Genomic DNA, 20,487 nt, shown 5'->3' with positions numbered 1-20,487 from the left:
GATATAACCACCTTGGAAAATAACTTGAATTTACATACACCCTGTGCTCCAGCAATTCCACGTCTAGATAAAAGGCCCTAGAGGGACTTTTTAAACACCTGCATCAGGAGACATTTAATAAGAATATTCAAAGCAATATTGTTTATAATCGCAAAAATAGAACCAGGGGACAATCCAAATGTGCACAGCAAGAAAATGGAAAAATTGTGGTAACTTGAAACAATGAAAGCAATAGAACATACACATAACAAGTATGAACCTTAGAAACAATACTGAGTGAAAAAAAAGGTTGCAGAAGAGTACATACAATAAAATACCACTGTATAAAGCTCAAAAACATTACATTATCTAGGCCAATGTGTATACGTGATCATGGTGAAACTCCTTTTTAAAAAGAAAAAGGGAATTCCCTGGTGGTTTAATGGTTAGGACTTGGCGCTTTCACTGAGGTGGCCTGGGTTCAATCCGTGGTCAGGGAACTAAGATCCCACAAGCTGCACAGCGGGGCCAAAATAAAATTAAATTAAGAATAAAAAATAAAAAGAAAAGAAATGAAGAAATGATAATTTACAACAATCTAGAGATTAGTCACCTCTGGGGTGGAGTTACCTCTATGGAGAAGGATCCAGGAGGGATACACAGGGAGTTTGAATGGTTCCTAGTAACGTTCTGGTTCTTAAATTAGGTGGTAGGTGGTTCACTTTATTGTTAAGCCTTCCTACACCTTACATCTATTGCATTTATCAAATAATACCGTACAAAATGTTTTAAAATGTGGGCGCAAAATAGGATTTATAAATAATGTCTTTATGCAAAAATATTCTCAATGTAACATTAAACAATAATTTAAAGAATTTAGCTCTTCTCTCCCTGTTTCCTTCTCTCCCAAAACCAACAAATACTGGATTAACTTCTAGGATTCCAATGATTATAAATAGTAAAGGCCAAGGAAACATCTTATGTTTGAGAGTTGTCATGGAATCAGATTTGCCGGAAAAAAAAAAATTTATGTTCTGGACTCTCCACCAGAAGAAATACAAAGAAAACATACACATATGTAAAATCAAGAACATTCCTTTATACCAGAAACAATCACAAAGCAAACACCATCAAAACATTCACAAAAGCCACAACAACCATTAGTGATTTTATTGAAGACTCATTCACAGGATTCTGACCAGCGAAATGATTATAACATACACGTTGAGTGTGGCACCTACACTGGTCTTACTATGGGGTACCCCAGACCCCCTCTTGAGGCTTCACAGTTCTATGCTTTCACCCCACCCGGACACTTTCTTTGAAAATGGAAGCAGGCCTCAGACTGTCCTCAGCCAATGCTCTCAGGCAACTGATTCCAGACAAGGGGGCTCCACTTCCATTATCCCAGCAGCTCCTCTAATGCATTTCAATCACAAAGTGGGCCCTTGTTTCTTCCCTATCCCAGTTCCACCTTCATAAACTGTAACAGACCAACAGGAGTCCTCAAGGGTACAATATATTTCTTTCCAGATGATTTTAAAATAAAGGGTGAAAAAGATGCACTTGAGCTCTTATGCATCTGAGCTCCTATGGCTGAAACAATTTATCTGCAGATGTGCTCTGACCAGCTACACACTGATCTGTTCGTTATGCTGCAGTGACTGAAGCTTATGACTATCTGAAGGCAGTGAGAAATGGTGAGTCTATCTGAAGCTGGAATCAGGGCTCTTTCCACTATGCTAAGCTGGCGCTTTAGCCCATAATTATAATAAACTATCTCAGATTCAGTGAACCCTCTAACTTTCTGAAATAAAAACTTTCTCTCGCAGATTCTATGCTGGTCTCTAAGACTTGAATCCGGGGGGTGGGGGGAAGAAAAATATTAAAATTAAAGTGACAATTTAAGGGAGTTGATTACTGGGAAAAAAATAGGACATTTTTATGATCCCAACAATGGGGGGTGGGTAACCTATCACGGAGAAAATCATGAGTGGCAACAGCACAAAATCATGCTGTAGGCCTCACCTATGCTTGGCATTATACTAGTAACATCAGGACACACTCAAGTGTGGTCCAGAGGGAGTCAAAGCACCTGAAATTTCATTTGAAATTTGCCCAGGGACAGTTTTTAGGAGTACCTGGAACTATGTCAGCCAGAATTTTCTAGGGAAGCGAGAGGGTTAGGTTTAAATCCTGGGAGGTCCAGCCAACATGAGAACTACTTTCTGTTCTAGGTAGCCCTGGGAGCAGAAGTCAATCGATTTTTTGTCTTCCTTTGAGCTCTGCTGATTTCTTCTCGTTTGGGGTAAAAAGACAGGCTGCAGCAGATGTTCTCCAGCACTCCTCACACTCAACTTCAAGCCAAGAAAAAGATCTATAACAATGCTGAGGTACCTTTTAAGTGCTTCTAAGGGCTTTAACACTGTTTTGGGCAAGGGACAAAAAAACCTCAGAGAAACCACAAAACACAATCCATATGGCAACATAAAATCGCTTTGCGCCGGGAATTCTGCCCTTAGACAAAACCACACAGTAATGAACACATAAATAACCACTTTCTGAGCCATCTACCAAAGACTGGGCTCTGCTGAGAGTAGGCAATGTCAGCCTGGGGAGAGAGGAGGCCGAGCCAGCCGTGGCAAGTTCTTCACCTCCCAGCGACAGTACAAATCCCAGCTGGGGAACGTCCACCTCAGAAAACAGATCTTGCTTTTAACAACCTCATCTGAAAGGCTGTGCAGCAAATATTCTGCAAACGAGAATCAGACTATACTGTCAAAATGGTTAGAACAGCGGGTGGCATCTATGCTTTGGGCAGTATGTCTCTAAAAGACTTCAAGAGACAGGGCCCCTAAAGTCATTTGACCTACCATCTCTTATGACTATTTCCTGTGTGGCTGTGAAAGTTAAGGGGATGAAGCCTTCGCTATCAGCACAGAGAAGGATCCAGTGGGAGTCTGCAAAGTAAAATAAACACATAGGCAATTTAGGATATCCTGTCTTATTCTATAAAGAAAAATATGACAAATACAACTTTTATGAGGAAAAGAATGTAGTAGCTGATGAACCTGACCATCACAAGACATTACAGAGAATGGGGAGACGGAGGGACCTGGTATAAAGTTAAGGTCAGGTTACATGGCAGCAAGGGGATGTTGATGACAGGCATAGCTAAGGGACATGTATTTTCACCCAGGTTAGGCATTAATCACTCAGTGCTATGCATTTGAGCTTGTGTGTGCATGTGTGCACACAGGTGTTAGGGGTTGTGTATGGTGTTCCTAACTTATATATCAATACATGCTGTTAAGCAGTTTCTCCAGAAACTATGTGAAGTTGGGAACAGCTACTCTTTGGAGGAAACTTCTATATTCTTGAGATCCATACCAGCCTCTAGACACCCAAGGAGGCTGAGCTGACTAGAGCTAGACTAGAATGGCCTAGATAATCCTAGTTTGTTCTGGGGTAACCTAGGGCCACTAGCATAATACATACCTGGACTTTCTCTGGTTATTTCGAGTCTACTGTGTCTCACCTGTTGACCCTGTAATTTCACTTCTAAAAATCTACACTTTCCAAAAACATGTAAAATATGCAGAGAGGTTTTTATTAGGGTTATTTATGATAATGAAAAATTGGAAACCACCTAAATGTCAAAGAAAACATGGCCAAGTAAAATATGGTATTAAAAGAGTAAATCCTCATCACAAGGAAAAAAAGTTTTTTCTATCTATATGAGGTGATGGATGTTCACTAACTTACAGTGATCATCATTTCATGATGCATGTAAGTCAAATCATTATGTTGTACACTTTAAATTTATACAGTGCTGTATGTCAATTATATCTCAATAAAACTGGAAGGAAAAAAATATATGGTATGCCCAGGATAGACTATTAACCCAGTAAAAATAACAGTTATGAAGTCATATCATAAATGCATGTGTCAAAATAGAAAAATGCTGATGCTACCATGTTAAGGGGGAAAAGATGAAACAAAATTCTGTGTTCAGTGTGGTGTCTGTCCTGAGGACTCAGGCATAAGAAAACCGCCATGCTCTCCACTGGAAGGAACACAGGCGTGACTCAGTCCCTTGCCACCTAGGAGTATCCTTCACGCCCACAAGTCTGCTGCATATTAAAATGACAATTCCTTTAAGAAATATTCTGTGGGAGTTCCCTGGTGGCCTAGTGGCTAGAATTCTGGGCTTTCACTGCCATGGCCGGGGTTCAGTCCCTGGTCGGGGAACTGAGATCCTACAAGCTGCATGGCATGGCCAAAAATAAAAAAGAAAACAACAAGGTCTACTGTATAGCACAGAGAACTACATTCAGTGTCCTGTGATAAACCATAGTGGAAAAGAATATTAAAAAAAAAAAGAATGTATATATAAAACATCCACACACACACACACACACAAAAGAAATATTCTGCAATGCTGTATCTTTATGTTTTAGTGCAACAAGTATATATGAGGTTTTTATGTTATTTCCTTGCAGTTGTTATATATTGCTTCCTAACTCTATTTGGTTTTTTCATGTGTACATTTAGGTTTTCCAGCTAGGTTGTAAGTTCCTTAAGGGTAGAACCCATATTTTCCATGTATTTTGACACCTATAATAGGCCTGGGCATACAATAGGCAATTAATAATACTTTTTAACTATCTAATGAATCACTGAATGGTTGGTACACTTCATTTTCATTACCAGTGAAAGTTACAAAATAGAGGGAGGGGGTGTCAGGTAGAGTCAATTTCTGAATTTTACCTACCATGCAGCATTTCAATAAGAGAGAGGCCAAAAGTCTGCTGGACTGTACTGAGTCTTAGCTTGCCGTTGCAGAGAAGCACGGCTCTTTTTTCTACAACAGGACCTAAAAAATAAGATTTCTTCAAATATAAAAATAAAAGTTGTTAAACTGATTGCAGAAGCAATGGAGTTAACATTTCCTAAGAATAGAACGTGTAGTTTTTAAAATTCTTATCTATTACCGCTATCAACTAGACTTCAGTTTTAAATAAGGAGCTTTTTGCTGCATCATTTAACACAACTAAAGAATCAGACAAAACACAACCCCTAATTTCCTTTTGCTCTGTTCTTCCCCAGTGTTATGTCCTTATTACTAGGAACTGGCTTTCCTAGGACGTGACTAATAACACTATAGGATGATGGATGGCAGCCTGAGAGATAAAATCTGACGGTGAGGAACAACTGCTTGGCTGTTTTAGAAACAGGTGTACCTTGGAGATACTGCAGGTTTGGTTCCAGACCACTGCAATAAAGCTAGTATCACAATAAAGTGAGCCGCATGAAAGTTTTTGGTTTCCTAATGCATATTCTACAGTCCATTTAAGTGTGCAGATGCGTATGTCTAATAAAATAATGTACATACCTCAATTTAAAAATGCTTTATTGCTAAAACATGCTAACTATCATCTGACAACGCAGGGTTGCCACAAACCTTCAATCTGTAAAAAACACAATCTCTCTGAAGTGCAATAAAACTATGTATGCCTGTATAACTAAGAAGTTTTATGTTTTCTTTATTGGGGAAAAAATGCCAAGAAAGACTGCCCTAAGTCGTGGAGTAGCAGAGGATTTGCATAAGCAAAATAAACTGTGGTAAAAATTCACTTAGCTTAGAAAACGTACAAATAACAGTGATATTTAAATTTTAAAAAGTTATATTAAAAATTAACGCATCTTTGAAAATGTTTCCAAATACCCATAGAGAAAGAAAATATAGAACAATTATAGCTCTAATTTAAGACACTTTGAGTCCAAAGGTATATCCATAGAACACAGAATAAAAAATATAACTTCTAATTCTATATTATGAGACAATATCTTCATGTAAGCATTTCTTAAAGTTTTATAAGTTATGTGTCTAACTTATTTTCTTGTTAAAGTTATCACTACTCATTTTCTGACTACTAAGAAAAATAATTTCAACGATAAAAGGTAAACTGTACTCCATTTGTGGTAGGATGAACAGCTCAAAAGATGTGTGTCTACTATGTAATAACATTTTAAAAGACAGCACATGAATAAACTGTAAGGGCCATAAGCAACTAATTATTCATCTTAACTCTTATGAAATGTGGCTTCTGATATTATAGGGGGAAAAACTCTTCATTGCTTTTATTTTGTTTTTCTTTTACTTTTCTCATTACAAAAGAAATATATGCTCAACATAAAGAAAACAAATTTATAATGCGGAAAGTAAAGTACCCAAAATTCTACCTCCAGAAGTACTTACTGATAACAGCTTGGCTGAACTAGCTCATTATAAACTGAGAAACTGAAGAATTGAAAGGCAAGAAAAACATTTCTTTTTACTTTAAAAAAAATGCATTTACAAATATAAATATTTGTAAAAATATTTGTAAAAAAGTATATATTGTTTGATAAAATAATCTATTTAGGGACTTCCCTCGTGGCGCAGTAGTTAAGAATCCGCCTGCCAATGCAGGTGACACAGGCTTGAGCCCTGGTCCAGGAAGATCCCACATGCCACGGAGCAACTAAGCCCATGCGCCACAACTACTGAGCTCACATGCCACAACTACTGAAGCCTGTGCACCTAGAGCTCGTGCTCTGCAACAAGAGAAGCCATCGCAATGAGAAGCCCAAGCACCGCAACGAAGAGTAGCCCCTGCTCGCCACAACTAGAGAAAGCCTGTGCACAGCAACGAAGACCCAACGCAGCCATAAATAAATAAATAAATAAATAAATAAATAAATAAATAAATAAATAAAATAATCTATTTAAAGAAAAATAAAATCAAACAATTAGATATTATATCTTTTAGATCGACAAAGGTTTTAGTAAATGCATAGAAAAAAATGGAATAAATACTTCCATTACTAACTATACCTGTGGTTTTCTCTAAGGGTTTGGTTATGAAGAATTTTTACTTTCAACATTAAATATTCTTGGGAATTCCCTGTGGTCCAGTGATTAGAACTCTGCGCTTTCACTGCTGAAAGCCCAGGTTCGATCACTGGTTGGGGAACTAACATCCTACAAGCCACGCAGGGTGGCCAAAAAAACCAATAAACAAACATTAAATATGCTCATATTGGTTAAATTTTTTCTTCAGTGAGCATACATTACTTTTGTAATTAGGAAAAAAAATACTATGCATCTGTAAAAAAAAATTTAAAAAGCTCTGTGTGCTGATACAGAGAGTTCTTGAGACTATGTAACTAAATGGAAAAAAGATGCAGAACATTGTATATAGTACCTTACCTTTTGTATAACAAAAGGAAAATTAAAAATAAATAGTAAGATCTGCTAATATCTGAATAAAGTAATAAAAATAAAAATGGAAAAAAAAAAAAAAAAGGTTACCTAGGACTTCCCTGGTGGCACAGTGGTTAAGAATCCGCCTGCCAGTGCAGGGGACACGGGTTCGAGCCCTGGTCCGGGAAGATCCCACATGCCGCGGACCAACTAAGCCCGTGAGTCACAACTACTGAGCCTGCTCTCCAGAGGCCGTGAGCCACAACCACTGAGCCCGCGTGCCACACCTACTGAAGCCCATGCGCTCTAGGGCCTGTGCTCCACAACAAGAGAAGCCACCGCAATGAGAAGCACGCGCACCGCAACGAAGAGTAGCCCCTGCTCACCACTAGAGAAAGCCCATATGCAGCAACGAAGACCCAACACAGCCAAAAGTAAATAAATAAAATAAATAAATTAAAAAAAAAAAAAAGGTTACCTATATGAGGTGAGGGGAACAAGCTGAACAAGGATGGGGTGAAACTAAGACTTCTCAGTATATACCTTTCTATTAAAAGAATGTTTTGTTTTTTAAAGCAAGTAAGTGAATTGCCTATTCAAAAAGAGAAATAAAAAGGGAAAAAAGAAAAAATATTTGAAAAGTCATGGGAGGAAAAAAAAATCCAAACTAGATTACACACTTATAAAGTACTATAATTTTTAAAATTAAAAAATCTGTTTATTGAAAATACACTGAAAACTTCATGTAGTTAATAAAGCCATTTAAATATTTGTTTTGGCTGAAGACAATGTGGGAAATATCCTCTTCAAAAATCTAGGATTGGGATGTTAGATGTTTATAAATATTTGTTTCAATTAGCTTTGGTACATAATATAACTAAGATCCCTAATGTGGCTGTGAAATTAATTTAAAAAATTTTTTTATATCAGTGACTTAACTGATTTTTAACTGATTTATTTGTGATTTAACCGGTTTGGGGGACAATTTAGGAATTTGAATAAGAACTAGGTATTAGATGATATTAAGTAATTATTGTTAATGTTATCAAGTATGATAATGGTACGGTGATAATTAAAGAAAATGTGCTTACACTTTAGAACAACATCCCAAAATACTTACGGGTGAAACACCATGATGTCTCTACTTAGAAAAATATTTTAGAAAACAAAAAAAAGAAGCAATTATGGTAAAATGTTAACACCCATTAAATCCAGGTGATAGATATAGATAGGGTTTCATTAGGTATTCTTTCTATATGTTTACAATTTTTCATAATAAAAAATATATTTTATGTGTTTGAAATTTTTTATACTAAAAAAATTTTAATTCAATTTTAAATTAGTGTTTGGTTCTTTTAAAAACCTATGTCCTTGAGTCAAACAGTAGTTTTATGAAAAAACTAATTAAAATATCTCTTTTGACCATTATTTAAATAGCAATTTACATATTATTATTGATTTCAATACCAACTTTCTGCAAATATCTTTTAAAACAAAGATATATAAGTCCACAGTAATCAAATCAGTGTGGTATTGTTAAAGTTCTAGATAAAGAGACCAGCATTACAGTAGCTGAAGAAGAATCCAGAATTAGATCTCAGTATATGTAAGTTTATATATGACCAATGTGGTAGATCAAGTTCAGTGGGATAAAGATGGATTTTTAATAATGTTGGTAGCACAACTGGTTATCTAAATTTCAGAAAATGTTAATAAAGGTTAAAAACTTAAATGTAAAAACAATGTAGTAAAATAATGCAAGAAAATCTAGATTATTACATATATATCAATTTCTATAATATAAAAAAGCTCTTGTAAACTGATAAAAATAGGAAAAAATGAGCAAAACGCAATTCACATTCAATTGGCCAAAAAACATGACAACATACTCAAATTCACTAATAGTAAAGGAAATACAAATTAATAAAAGTGAAATACCACTTTGCACTCATCAGATTGGTGAGGAAGTGAGGAAAAGGACAGTCTCATTGGTCGCTGATGGACATGTGATGATGCCTTGTTTAGTAAAAAATCTTTGAAAGGCAATCTGTCAACTCTATTAAAAGTAGAAGCATATATGTATGTGTGTATATATATACTCTTCAAACTTGCACTTCCACTTCTGGGAACCAAGCCAACAGAAATAAAAGAATGAATACAAATAGATACATATGAGAATACTATTGCAGCACCATTTGGAGTGCCTAAGAACTGAAAACAAAGTGAATGTCCATCAGCAAGGGAAAGGCTGAATAAACAGCATACTCCCAGCGTGAAGTAAGGAATGCACCATATGACCCCATTTTTGTAAAACAACGACAAAGTCACCACCAACACCCCCTCACCTATATACCTACGTATACAAAGATCTGTGTAAGATTATATGAGTGTGAAATAAAATACGAAAGGATCCACATTAAGCTGCTAGTTAAGGTGGGTTACAGGGAGGAGGAGCAGGGCCAAGTGTGATGCGAAAGGAGTGTTCATGATAAAAACAGATATGGTATGATCCCACTTATATAATATTTTATGTTTGCGTATACAGGCATAAACAGATGCATTAAAAATTTTTAACGAGGGCTTCCTTGGTGGCGCAGTGGTTGAGAATCTGCCTGCCAATGCAGGGGACACGGGTTCGAGCCCTCGTCTGGGAAGATCCCACATGCCGCGGAGCAGCTAGGCCCGTGAGCCACAACTACTGAGCCTGCGCATCTGGAGCCTCTGCTCCGCAACAAGAGAGGCCACGACAGTGAGAGGCCCGCGCACCGCGATGAAGAGTGGCCCCCGCTCGCCGCAACTAGAGAAAGCCCTCGCGCAGAAACGAAGACCCAACACAGCCAAATAAATAAATAAATAAAATTAAAAAAAATAAAAAATAAAAAATTTTTAACGACTATAACCTCTCTTATAACAGCATATTATAAGATGCTGTTATAATCTTATGCTGTTATGCTATTATAAGCTCTCTTATAAACAGAAGAGTGTCTGCAATTGCATAAGGAAAAGGTTTTCGCAATGAAACAGCATGAATTAAAAAAATTTTTTTCTAAACATACATTGCCAGAATGAGTGCAATCATTCATGTTTTCACACCACGCACATGATAAAATCACGGTGTATACTGGTATGTGTGCCCAGCCAACCAACCTGGAAAGGTATAACAACTTGCCTGAATATAACATGTCCAGGTCAGTGAAGTTCAATAAGAATACTACTTCCTCATCAATAAATTTCTCTTGCAGTACCTACTGGCTGCAGGAGCCAGTGGTAGCTCCTCAAAGGAGAAGTTACCTGGCAAGTGATGTGAACATAAGGCACATCCTGAGAGAGTGGATACACTGGAGAGGATTTCTTTCCATTACGTAGAAAGTCTGAGAGTTCAGAAAGATGCTGCTGCACTTCAGTCAGGTTCCTAGATAAAATTTCCAGTATCTGAGATAGCTGGTAAGTTTCCTTTTCCACTTGTAAGTTAGGAGGTCCCGCGGTACTGGTGTGGTCTGGTGTGCCGCTGGGTCCAGGCAGTGTTACCGACTGGTTAACAGGCCCGGCATCTAGAGTTTCTAGGGCTGTGGAGCCATCACAGATACTGGATGGAGGACTTTTGATTTCTTGAATAAGAGTTCTTCCAGGCCTTCCACTTTGACTGGTGCTATTAGCTGTTAACAAGAGCCCTCCGTTTTGGTGACAAAAATCTGGGGAAAGACTTTCAATTAGGTTTTTTCTATTTGCTTTATTTAACAGAGTACTGAAAGCAGAGTAACCACTCTGGTTTTCATTCAGCGTCATTGGAGAGTCTTCTTCCAACATAACTTCTCTAACAATCAAACGAATCATATACTGATCAGACTTTGAAGAAAGAAGAAATGCCGAATCACTGGATTTCTGTTTTCCTATCAAAATTAACAATAATTTATCTGTCAAGAAACTTATGCCTTTTGGTCTTTCATTACTCTCTAACTGAATTTGCTGGATGTTTGGCATAAATGATGGAATGACAGAATAGATAAAAATTATATTACACGTATTGGAAGCCACTGCGACTACCTGTGCTTTAAGATTAAACGCTATTAGATCAGGAACCAGAATGCCTGGGATGGTGACTTTTCTTTTCTGGGTAACCTCCTTCTCAAACGTCAAGAGGACCAAGTGTGAAGAATCCAGGCCAGTTCCTGTCAAGTAGTCCTTTTTTCTTAGACAAATAAGAGAACTAGCCTCAGATTTAGATCTATCAAAGTGTATATGAGTTAGATCCAGAGGATCAGAAAAGGATGAAGAAAAGGGAGAAACTGGTGTTTCAGAACTTGTTTCAGAGGAAACTTTGTCAATAACTGGTAAAGTATACAGACAAGTGCCTTCACTACTAGGGGGAACATCAAAGGTTCCAGATGCATTTAAGCCACAAATCTTATCGAGTGGAAGCTCAGTGGCTATAGCGACCTGTGAGTCCACAGTGGCTCCGATTGAGCGCACGTAGCTGTCCACATCAAACACTGGGCAGAAGGAGCACCTGTGAAGAGTCTTCTGAGCACTGTCCCAAATATAAGAATGCACGCTGCTGCCTACGGCCACCACCAGCCTCTGGCCATCCTGGGTCCAACATGCACAGTGAATGAGGCCTTGGGTGCTGATGTCCACTTTGACCCGGGAACTGTCCCAGTGAACATTATGGAAAACGGAGACATCCTGTGCAGTCAACACAGTCAGGAGAGCACTTTTTGGGTGCCACACACAGCCCTGGGGAAGGACAGGGAGTGACTGACTAATCTCACAGGTCTGAGACATCAGCCATTTGCTTGTCTCCGTAGTGCTAGGACACAGCTGCCACACGACGACATGCTTCTTGTGCTGGACAGCGAGCAGAGCAGGTGTGTCAGCTGTACCAGGTGGGGCCCAGGACACCCCATACACATGTTCAAATTGTCCAATGACCGCTGAGTCCCCAAACCTGGCCTCTCCACCGTGAAGGTGTAAATCAGTCAGGACTACCTGATTCCCATCAGTCCAGGCAAGGCCGTGAATTGGGTGTATTGCTTGATACAACGCATTCAGTCCAGTCCTGAGAAGTTTTCCTTTTCCCAACTCCATCCTTTCTGATAAAGGTTATCTGAAATAATTAGGAAGTTATACCATGAGAATACAGTCAGACAAATTCAGGATGTAGTACATTTTACAAGACAACTGGTTTAGCCCTTTCACAGGTCATTACTGTGAGAGGATAAAAGGATGGGAGGAATTTGGCAGATTAAAAGACTGCCTGGCAGTGCTGAGAAATTATTTTTCCTGCAAAATAAGGTCAAAATTTTGAAACCTAATGAATAAAATGTTTTAGTAAAATTTTAATAATGGGGATGAAATTTCAGATTTTGTTGTTGTTCCACAGGTTCATTCTATGACTGCCTCTGTGGAATACTGTTTTTTTTTTTTTTTAATTCATTTTATTTATTTATTTATTTATTTAGGCTGCATTGGGTCTTTGTTGCTGCGCGTGGGCCCTCTCTAGTTGCGGCGAGCGGGGGCCACCCCTCATTGTGGTGCGCAGGCTTCTCATCGCGGTGGCTTCTCTTGCTGTGGAGCACGGGCTCTAGGTATGCAGGCTTCAGTAGCTGTGGCGTGTGGGCTCAGTAGTTGTGGCTCGCGGGCTCTAGAGCACAGGCTCAGTAGCTGTGGCACATGGGCTTAGCTGCTCCGTGGCATGTGGGTCTTCCCGGACGAGGGATCGAACCTGTGTCCCCTGCATCGGCAAGTGGATTCTCAACCATTGTGCCACAAGGGAAGCCATACTGGTTTTTAACAGTTGGCTATTTATGCAGCCAAACGTATATTGGGGGCACCTCTAGTTCAAACTTCCTTGATCACAGAATTGGGATACTAAAAATCAGCAATACAGGCAAAATAGTAATGCTTATGGTAGCAGTTTTTGGTTCAAAATTCCAAGCCACTCATAGGAGATCAGGTAAACAAAAAATGCTTACTAACCCTGTGTCTCTTTAAGTTACTATAATCACAGTGTTTTTACTGTAGCCTATGATACTATGATGAATTAGAAAGAGCCAATAAAATATGCAAGATGTACATAAGGCCAGAAATGAGTCAACTCATCATGGAGTTGATCAATACTGCAGATGGCTGCCTAAAGTCCTTCTGTAAACAGAATATGTAACAATTACATATATAATAAGATCATAAGTGTGCATAAAGATTAAAATCTTGTAAAATTAAATGCCAAAACCTAATTACAAAATGCATCATATTTGAAAGAGTAATAATTTTTATTGCAATTAAGGATCCAAGATATTTTAAAAGACCCTCATTTTTAAGGCTTACAAATAACTTTATTTCATGTATATTTTTCTTTTAGATTGCTTACATCTGACTCTTGTCAGTATGCTTTATTTCATTTCCTTCTTAACACTGAAGGGAAAGCAAATGGCAACACTTAAACTCCCGTTTGTCACCAGTTTAAAATATGGTAGAGCCTTACTAACTTCCATCAATTTCGATGGTAAAATTTTGGGGTTAGCCTTTCTGTGAAATGTGAGACGTCAAAACTGAGGAAATCAGGATGACATTGTTATTGACTATGCAAAAACAAACCATATTCTATAAACACACTCAGATACTACCTGAATTTGCTGGGCAAATTAGAAGGAAAGGAAGGGAATAAACATGTCCAGTATGTGCCACACATGGTGCTGGTCACCTAGAATCTGATACAACCCTTGTAACAGTCCTGTGAGGGTAGCACTGTTATTCTTAGGTGAGAGACAACAGATCTGAAGCTCTAAAAAGTTAAGAAACTTGCCCTTCATATCTTATAACAAAACACCTTCCAGACAGATTAAAGATCCAAATGTATAAAACAAAAATTAAGAGATTTAAAAGAAAGACTTTTTACACTACTATAGAAATACTCAAACATGTATATGTATGTGTATAAGGATTTACTATAGCATTTTTTGTAACAGAAAAACCTAAATGTACATCAATATGGAAATAAATAAAAAAATAAGGAAGCTCCATGAGTACTGATATGGAAAAATCCCTCCCCCAAAAAAGCAGTGAAATTCACAAGATAACATGTTTGGTAAGCTACTATTTATGAAAAAAAAAAATCCACCTCTATATGTCCATATACGTGTGTTTGTATATATTTACATAAAGATGCAGAAAAAGATCAGAAATAACACATACCAAACTGTTCACAGTACATACTGAGATGGAGTGAGGTGGTAGAAGAAAGAAGGTGGGACCCTATTTACTTATTTCTGTATTTTTTGGAAAGACTGTTTTTATAATAAGTATATATTCAAATAGCCCTTTTCTAATTGAAAAAACAAACTAAAGATTCAAATGTACAAAATACTTAATTTATAAAAAGTTCTTGGGACTTCCCTGGTGGCAAAGTGGTTAAGAATCTGCCTGCCAATGCAGGAGACACGGGTTCGAGCCCTGGTCTGGGAAGATCCCACACGGTGGGGAACAACTAAGCCTGTGCGTCACAACTACTAAGCCTGTGCTCTAGAGCCCGCGAGCCACAACTACTGAGACCACGTGCCACAACTACTGAAGCTTGCGTGCCTAGAGCCTGTACTCTGCAACAAGAGAAGTCACCACAATGAGAAGCCCGCGCACAGCAACAAAGAGTAGCCCCCGCTCGCTGCAACTAGGGAAAGCCCCCGCGCAGGAACGAAGACCCAACGCAGCCAAAAATAAATAAATAAATAAATAAAAAGTTCTTATAAGCCAGTTAAAAAGACAAAATTTTAAGTGGCCAAAGAATATCAACAGGCAATTTACAAAACAATTATGATGATCAATAAACATATTCTAAATGATGTTTAATCTTATTAGTTATCAAAGAATTGTCTAAACTTGCAGTGTCCATTTCTTCACCACTCATTCTCTTCTTAACCCACCCCAAATTGACTCCACTCCCAACTCTTCTCCAAAACAACTCTCACCAACCCACCAGTGCTATCCACGTCACTGAATCAGATGGACATTTTTTAACCTTGTTTTATTGTACTTAGTAAATGTCAAAGACAGAACTTGAGAAGCTGCCTTCAGACTCTAAATCCAAAGAAATGTATTCTCTACCGAACTGGACGATTTGCTTTTAACTTATCTGCAAATTTTTTCTCATTCCTCTTTGCTAGCTTCATCCCTACTCTTAGAATCTTTTACTAAGAGGGAATGGTCTGTTATACTTCTTACACATGAGGTGAGGTTAAGTGGTTCTACAGTGGCTTGCTAAATGGAAAAATATGTCTTCTGACATTACTAATGAAGAAAACTGCCATCTCAAACCCGTTGGTCTTGTATAAGATAATATATGTTTTTCCCTAATATCTACTTATGCACTTTAAAAAAAAAAAGACTTTTATCGATAAATAATGCATGATACATTTTCCTGGAAGAGAAAATTCCTAACGGGCCAATTACATCAAAAGCAATTTATATATGTTTTAGGCCACCCAAGTCAGTCTAATGTCATTGAGGGTGTGTATGGCCAGGGTTAGCACAGTATAAGGATTTGTAAATAAAGGAAAAACAAACTTGATAATAAAGTTACTGAGATTTTTTAGAAGAATTAATTTTAATATTTTCATCTTTACTAACAAGAAGAAATATGGTAAAAAACTAAAAACAGAGTTACCATATGATCCTGCAATCCCACTCCTGGGCATATATCCAAAGAAAACTCTAATTCAAAAGGATACATGCAACTTAATGTTCACTGCAGCACTATTTACAATAGCCAAGACGTGGAAGCAACGTAAATGACCATCAACAGATGAATGGATAAAGATGTGGTACATATATACAATGGAGTATTAGCCATAAAAAAGAATGAAATAATGCCTCTGCAACAATATGGATGGACCTAGAGATTATCATACTAAGTAAGGTAAGCAAGACAGAAAAGACAAATATATGATATCACTTATATGTGGAATCTAAAAAAAAAAGACAGAAATGAATTTACCTACAAAACAGAAATAGACCCACAGACGCAGAAACTTACGGTTACCAAAGGGGAAAGGACGGGGTGGGGGGTGGGGTTTAAATGAGGAGGTTGGGATTAACGTATATATACTACTATATATATTGATGTAAGATGTTATGGAAGGGCCTCCCTGGTGGCGCAGTGGTTAAGAATCCGCCTGCCAATGCAGGGGACACGGGTTCAATCCCTGGTCTGGGAAGGTCCCACATGCTGCGGAGAAACTAAGCCCATGCGCCACAACTACTAAACATGCGCGCTAGAGCCCGTGAGCCACAACTACTGAGTCCACATGCCACAACTACTGAAGCCTGCACGCCTAGAGCCCGTGCTCCGCAACAAGAGAAGCCACCGCAATGAGAAGCCCGCGCACCACAACGAAGAGTAGACCCTGCTCGCCTGAACTAGAGAAAGCCCGTGCGCAGCAACGAAGAACCAACACAGCCAAAAAAAAAAAAAAGATGTTATGGAAAAACCCGAACGTTTTGGCCAACCCAATAAAATAGATAACCAACAAGGACCTACTGTGTAGCACAGGGAACTACACTCTATATTCTGTAATAACCTATAAGGGAAAAGAATCTGAAAAAAAAAAATATATATATGTATATATATAATATATATATATATATACTGAATCACTGTGCTGTACACCTGAAACTAACACAACATTGTAAATCAAATATACTTCAATAAAATTAAATTTAAAAATAAAAATTATGAAAAATTTCCTCAAAAGCCCAATGATAATTACAAAAATCTCTTCCAATCCTTTCTACTCCCATTATTAGTCAGAGTCCTGACCACCTCTTCCTTTTTAGTAGGGTAGGACAAGGAGAAGTCCTCTTCATTTCAGTCTCTTCTTTCCCACAGAGCCTGGACTCTGTGTGTTGGGTAGAATTATCTTGAAAAGTCACAGCTCTGGTAATTTTGCATTTCTGCTCAAATACCTTTGATGAGTCTCCACAGTCTGTGTATATAAATGTTTAAGCAAAGCACTGAAGGCCTTAAATTATCTTATATTGCTATACCTTTCCAACCTTATCTCCCTGATCATAAAGGGCCTGCTAAATAATTTGGAATTTAGAGGAACCAGCACACATTCATGCAACAATGTGCAGAATGGACCTGAGAAACTAGGAAGCTGACAAGTTTAATAATGGGCCATGAAATAGTTTGAATGTCAGGATGAGAAAGTGAGCCAAGTTTGTAGCTACCTCAGTAGAGAAAGAGGGCCAGATTCAAGAGATATTTCTAAGGCAGATAAAATCGTTATCAAGTAGGATAAGTGGTGAGGAAGAAAGGAGAATTAAGGATAACATGCAAATTTTTAGCTTGGGAAATTGCTGAACCATTAATCAGAGATAAAGAAGACAGAGAACGCTTCAAAGGTAAGAACAGTGTGTAGTGTGTGTTAAGTTCAGTATTAGATGTGCTTCATTTAAGATGTTTATAGGGTAGCATTGCAACTCAGGCAGTCAAGAGGTAAGGATTTGGGAGACACTGTTATAGAGTTGGTAGTTAAAAGATCAGAGAGCCAAGAGGACAAAGGCTGAAATGACCTTCTGGTGCTCCCCAATTATTTTGTATGTTTTAAAATATTTACAATTTGCCTGAAGCTAACTGTATACCTGTTGGTCTCTCAACCCTCAGACTATAAGATTTCGCAAATCAGGAGCCCTGGTTGTTTTAGGAAGAGAAAAGCTGACTATATTAATTCAGGGGAGAGTTGGTCAGAACCAGGATCTGGTGCTCAGTCTATGGCCATTTAATTCTTCTGTTTTTAATCTTCTTTAAAGACAACTCATAGTGAGAATCAAGGGGCTCAGGTGAAATGGAGCACTTCCAGTAGGTTGAAACAGAGTTACATACTCCCCAACTTGTTTTTCTAAATTTATTGTGTTTTCACTATAAAATAATTCCAAGTTCTTTACACTTATTATTGTTTTAAATTAACACACAAGAAAGGTCAAAAGGACCTAGAGATTGTCATACTGAGTGAAGTAAGTCAGACAGAGAAAGACAAATCCCCATATGATATCGCTTATATGTTGGATCTTAAAAAATGGTACAAATGAACTTATTTACAAAAGAGAAATAGAGTCACAGATGTAGAAAACAAACATGGTTACCAGGGAGGAAAGGGGGGAGGGGAAGGGATAAATTGGGAGATTGGGATTGACATATACACACTACCATATATAAAATAGATAACTAATAAGGACTTACTGTATAGCACAGGGAACTCTACTCAATACTCTGTAATGACCTATATGGGAAAAGAATCTAAAAAAAGAGCGGATATATGTATGTGTATAACTGATTCATTTTGCTGTACAGCAGAAACTAACACAACATTTTAAATCAACTACATTCCAATAAAATTTTTTTAAGAAAGGTCAAAAGGTAAATTCACACACACAAAAAATTCATCCAAAGAAAATTATGACTACATCCCTCCAGATATTTTTCTATGCAGTTTGGGTTAAACTTTTTCAATCATACTGTACAATTACATATCACAATCTTTTCACTTCACATTATATATTAGGATTTCCCCATGTTATTTAAAGACTTTATAAATTATTTTTAGAAGCCACTTAATATTCACTTTTCCTCACTGTTGAGGAAGTTCCATAATTTTTCCTTACTGGTGAGATACCTGGTTAGAGCCAACTTTATCCTTTTAAAAATAGCGCTGGGATAAAGGTGTTTATGCATAAAGCATGTTTTTCATTTTGAATGGCTTCCTTAGGATATATTCCCGGAAGTTTCACTCGTGAGTCACAGGGAATCTATTCTCTGGTTTAAACCCACTCCCTGCTCGTCCGCATCCACCAGCCCTCGCACGCGGCCCCCCACCATTCTCTCCATCCTCTCCGCACACCTGTGACACTTCCTCTTCTCCCCCCTCCCCCAAAGTGCCTGTCCTTCCACCTCCCTCCCCGCCCACCTACAGCCTCCCCACAACAGCCAGGCCGGGAAGCAGTGCAGACAAAAACACCTTTGGTCTCACTGCCCCACCGAAAATCAGTCTCCGCGAGGCCGTACCTGCTCACAGACAACGGATCCGAAGCCCTGAGCGGGGACCGGAAGCATCGACTCCCAGGCCCCTGATAGGTGAGCAGTGGCTGGGCAAGCTCGGCAATGCCCCTTGCCTATTGGCTATTGCTTGTGTCCCGTTATGAGACGGTCTTTTCCATTGGCCAATAAGCTCGGGCTTTGGCGCACGGACCTCTGGGAGTTGTATTCCCCGTGAAACGCCAGCGAAGGTAAGCCTGCTACAATTTCTCCCTTGAAAGGTGTAGCGCCTTCCCCCACTTCTCATCGGTTCTCTTAGTCTAAGAAGGAGTCCGGGAGCCCTAGAGTCAGCACGGCTTCTTAACCTTTTTAGGGGTGCGGGGGTTGTGGGGGGAAGGAGTCGAGGACCTCTAAAATAAGATAAAATCTCCTCAGAAAAATGTTATTTTCCGTACACAAAATACTGAAGCCGTTCCAGGGACCTGTGCTAATTACAAACCGTTATTCTACACTTACCCCAAAAGTGCCTGACCATGGCCACAGTTCAAGAAGCTAGTGCGTCACTAGGCTTAAGACCGGCTATACCCCTGGGAGACTCTGGGCCACGCCTTGGGGCCGCCCATGGGGAATTTCAGATCCCGACCCTCACAGTACAGTTGAGCATCATGTTTCTTGAACACACAGCCAGCCCTCCTTCAGCGATGCTGATAACCTGAAGATTCTGCCCCGACCATCTGGGAGAGAGGGAGAAGAACACCTCTAGGGCCCACTCTACTTTGCTCAGGCTTTTCTCCCCCTGCCTATCTTCCAGCACCATAGCTGGAAGAATCATAGCTTCATATCAATTTTTGCAACAATGCATGAAGAATGAGAAAAAGAGAGAGAAAGTCCCACTCATTTTTCAAACAAATGTTACCTTCTCCAAAAAGTACCTTTCCAGATTCTTGTGTCTCCTTTGGGTGGAGGTGAAGGGTCTGGTAGAACTCATTCATTCATTCATTTATCCCACAACTTAAATCACTCCACGCCGTCGTAACTGTTTGTGTCCCTGCCCATCACAGATTCAGTTCCTCGAGGACAGCAATTCTGTCTTAATTCAGCCGGTATCCCCAGGGCACAGTTCTCTGCCTTGAAAGGTGGGAGTCCACCTGTGCGTAGGTCAGAACTACGCAGGAGGGAGAACAGTGGTTTGGGGGAGTGGGGGAGAGTCAGTAATTACTCGCTTCTCCTCCAC

General features: G+C 38.8%; 1 protein-coding gene across 2 annotated transcripts; it reads right to left on the bottom strand.

Annotated features, from left to right (window-relative positions):
• Positions 1 to 1,058: 1,058 nt before the first annotated feature.
• WDCP (WD repeat and coiled coil containing) lies at positions 1,059 to 19,317 on the bottom strand. Of its 2 annotated transcripts, none has more exons than XM_057558793.1 (5): positions 19,284 to 19,317; positions 10,520 to 12,332; positions 4,754 to 4,871; positions 2,853 to 2,939; positions 1,059 to 2,673 (listed from the first exon to the last, which is right to left on the bottom strand). In XM_057558793.1, exons 2-5 carry the CDS (start codon positions 12,311 to 12,313, stop codon positions 2,630 to 2,632), a joined length of 2,043 nt encoding a protein of 680 aa, XP_057414776.1. In that variant the 5' UTR covers positions 12,314 to 12,332; positions 19,284 to 19,317; the 3' UTR covers positions 1,059 to 2,629. The 2 variants fall into 2 exon arrangements, with proteins under 2 accessions (XP_057414776.1, XP_057414777.1); XM_057558794.1 differs by lacking the exon at positions 19,284 to 19,317 and adding an exon at positions 19,237 to 19,253.
• Positions 19,318 to 20,487: the final 1,170 nt, after the last annotated feature.

This window comes from Balaenoptera acutorostrata, chromosome 12 (genome assembly GCF_949987535.1).
Source record: "Balaenoptera acutorostrata chromosome 12, mBalAcu1.1, whole genome shotgun sequence".
Classification (NCBI taxonomy): Eukaryota; Metazoa; Chordata; class Mammalia; order Artiodactyla; family Balaenopteridae; genus Balaenoptera; species Balaenoptera acutorostrata.
The sequence above is the reverse complement of the archived record's forward strand: the minus strand, read 5'-3'. Positions and strand labels throughout refer to the sequence as shown.

What these genes read in the sequence shown, in the direction of transcription:
- WDCP (XM_057558793.1), bottom strand. Translation starts at nt 12,313, where the DNA reads ATGGAGTTGGGAAAAGGAAAACTTCTCAGGACTGGACTGAATGCGTTG. An exon ending in ATGTTCACATCACTTGCCAG is followed by an intron (nt 4,872 to 10,519) that starts GTAACTTCTCCT and finishes TTATATTTGAAG; the next exon opens with AAATCTTATTTTTTAGGTCC. An exon ending in TCTTATTGAAATGCTGCATG is followed by an intron (nt 2,940 to 4,753) that starts GTAGGTAAAATT and finishes TTTACTTTGCAG; the next exon opens with ACTCCCACTGGATCCTTCTC.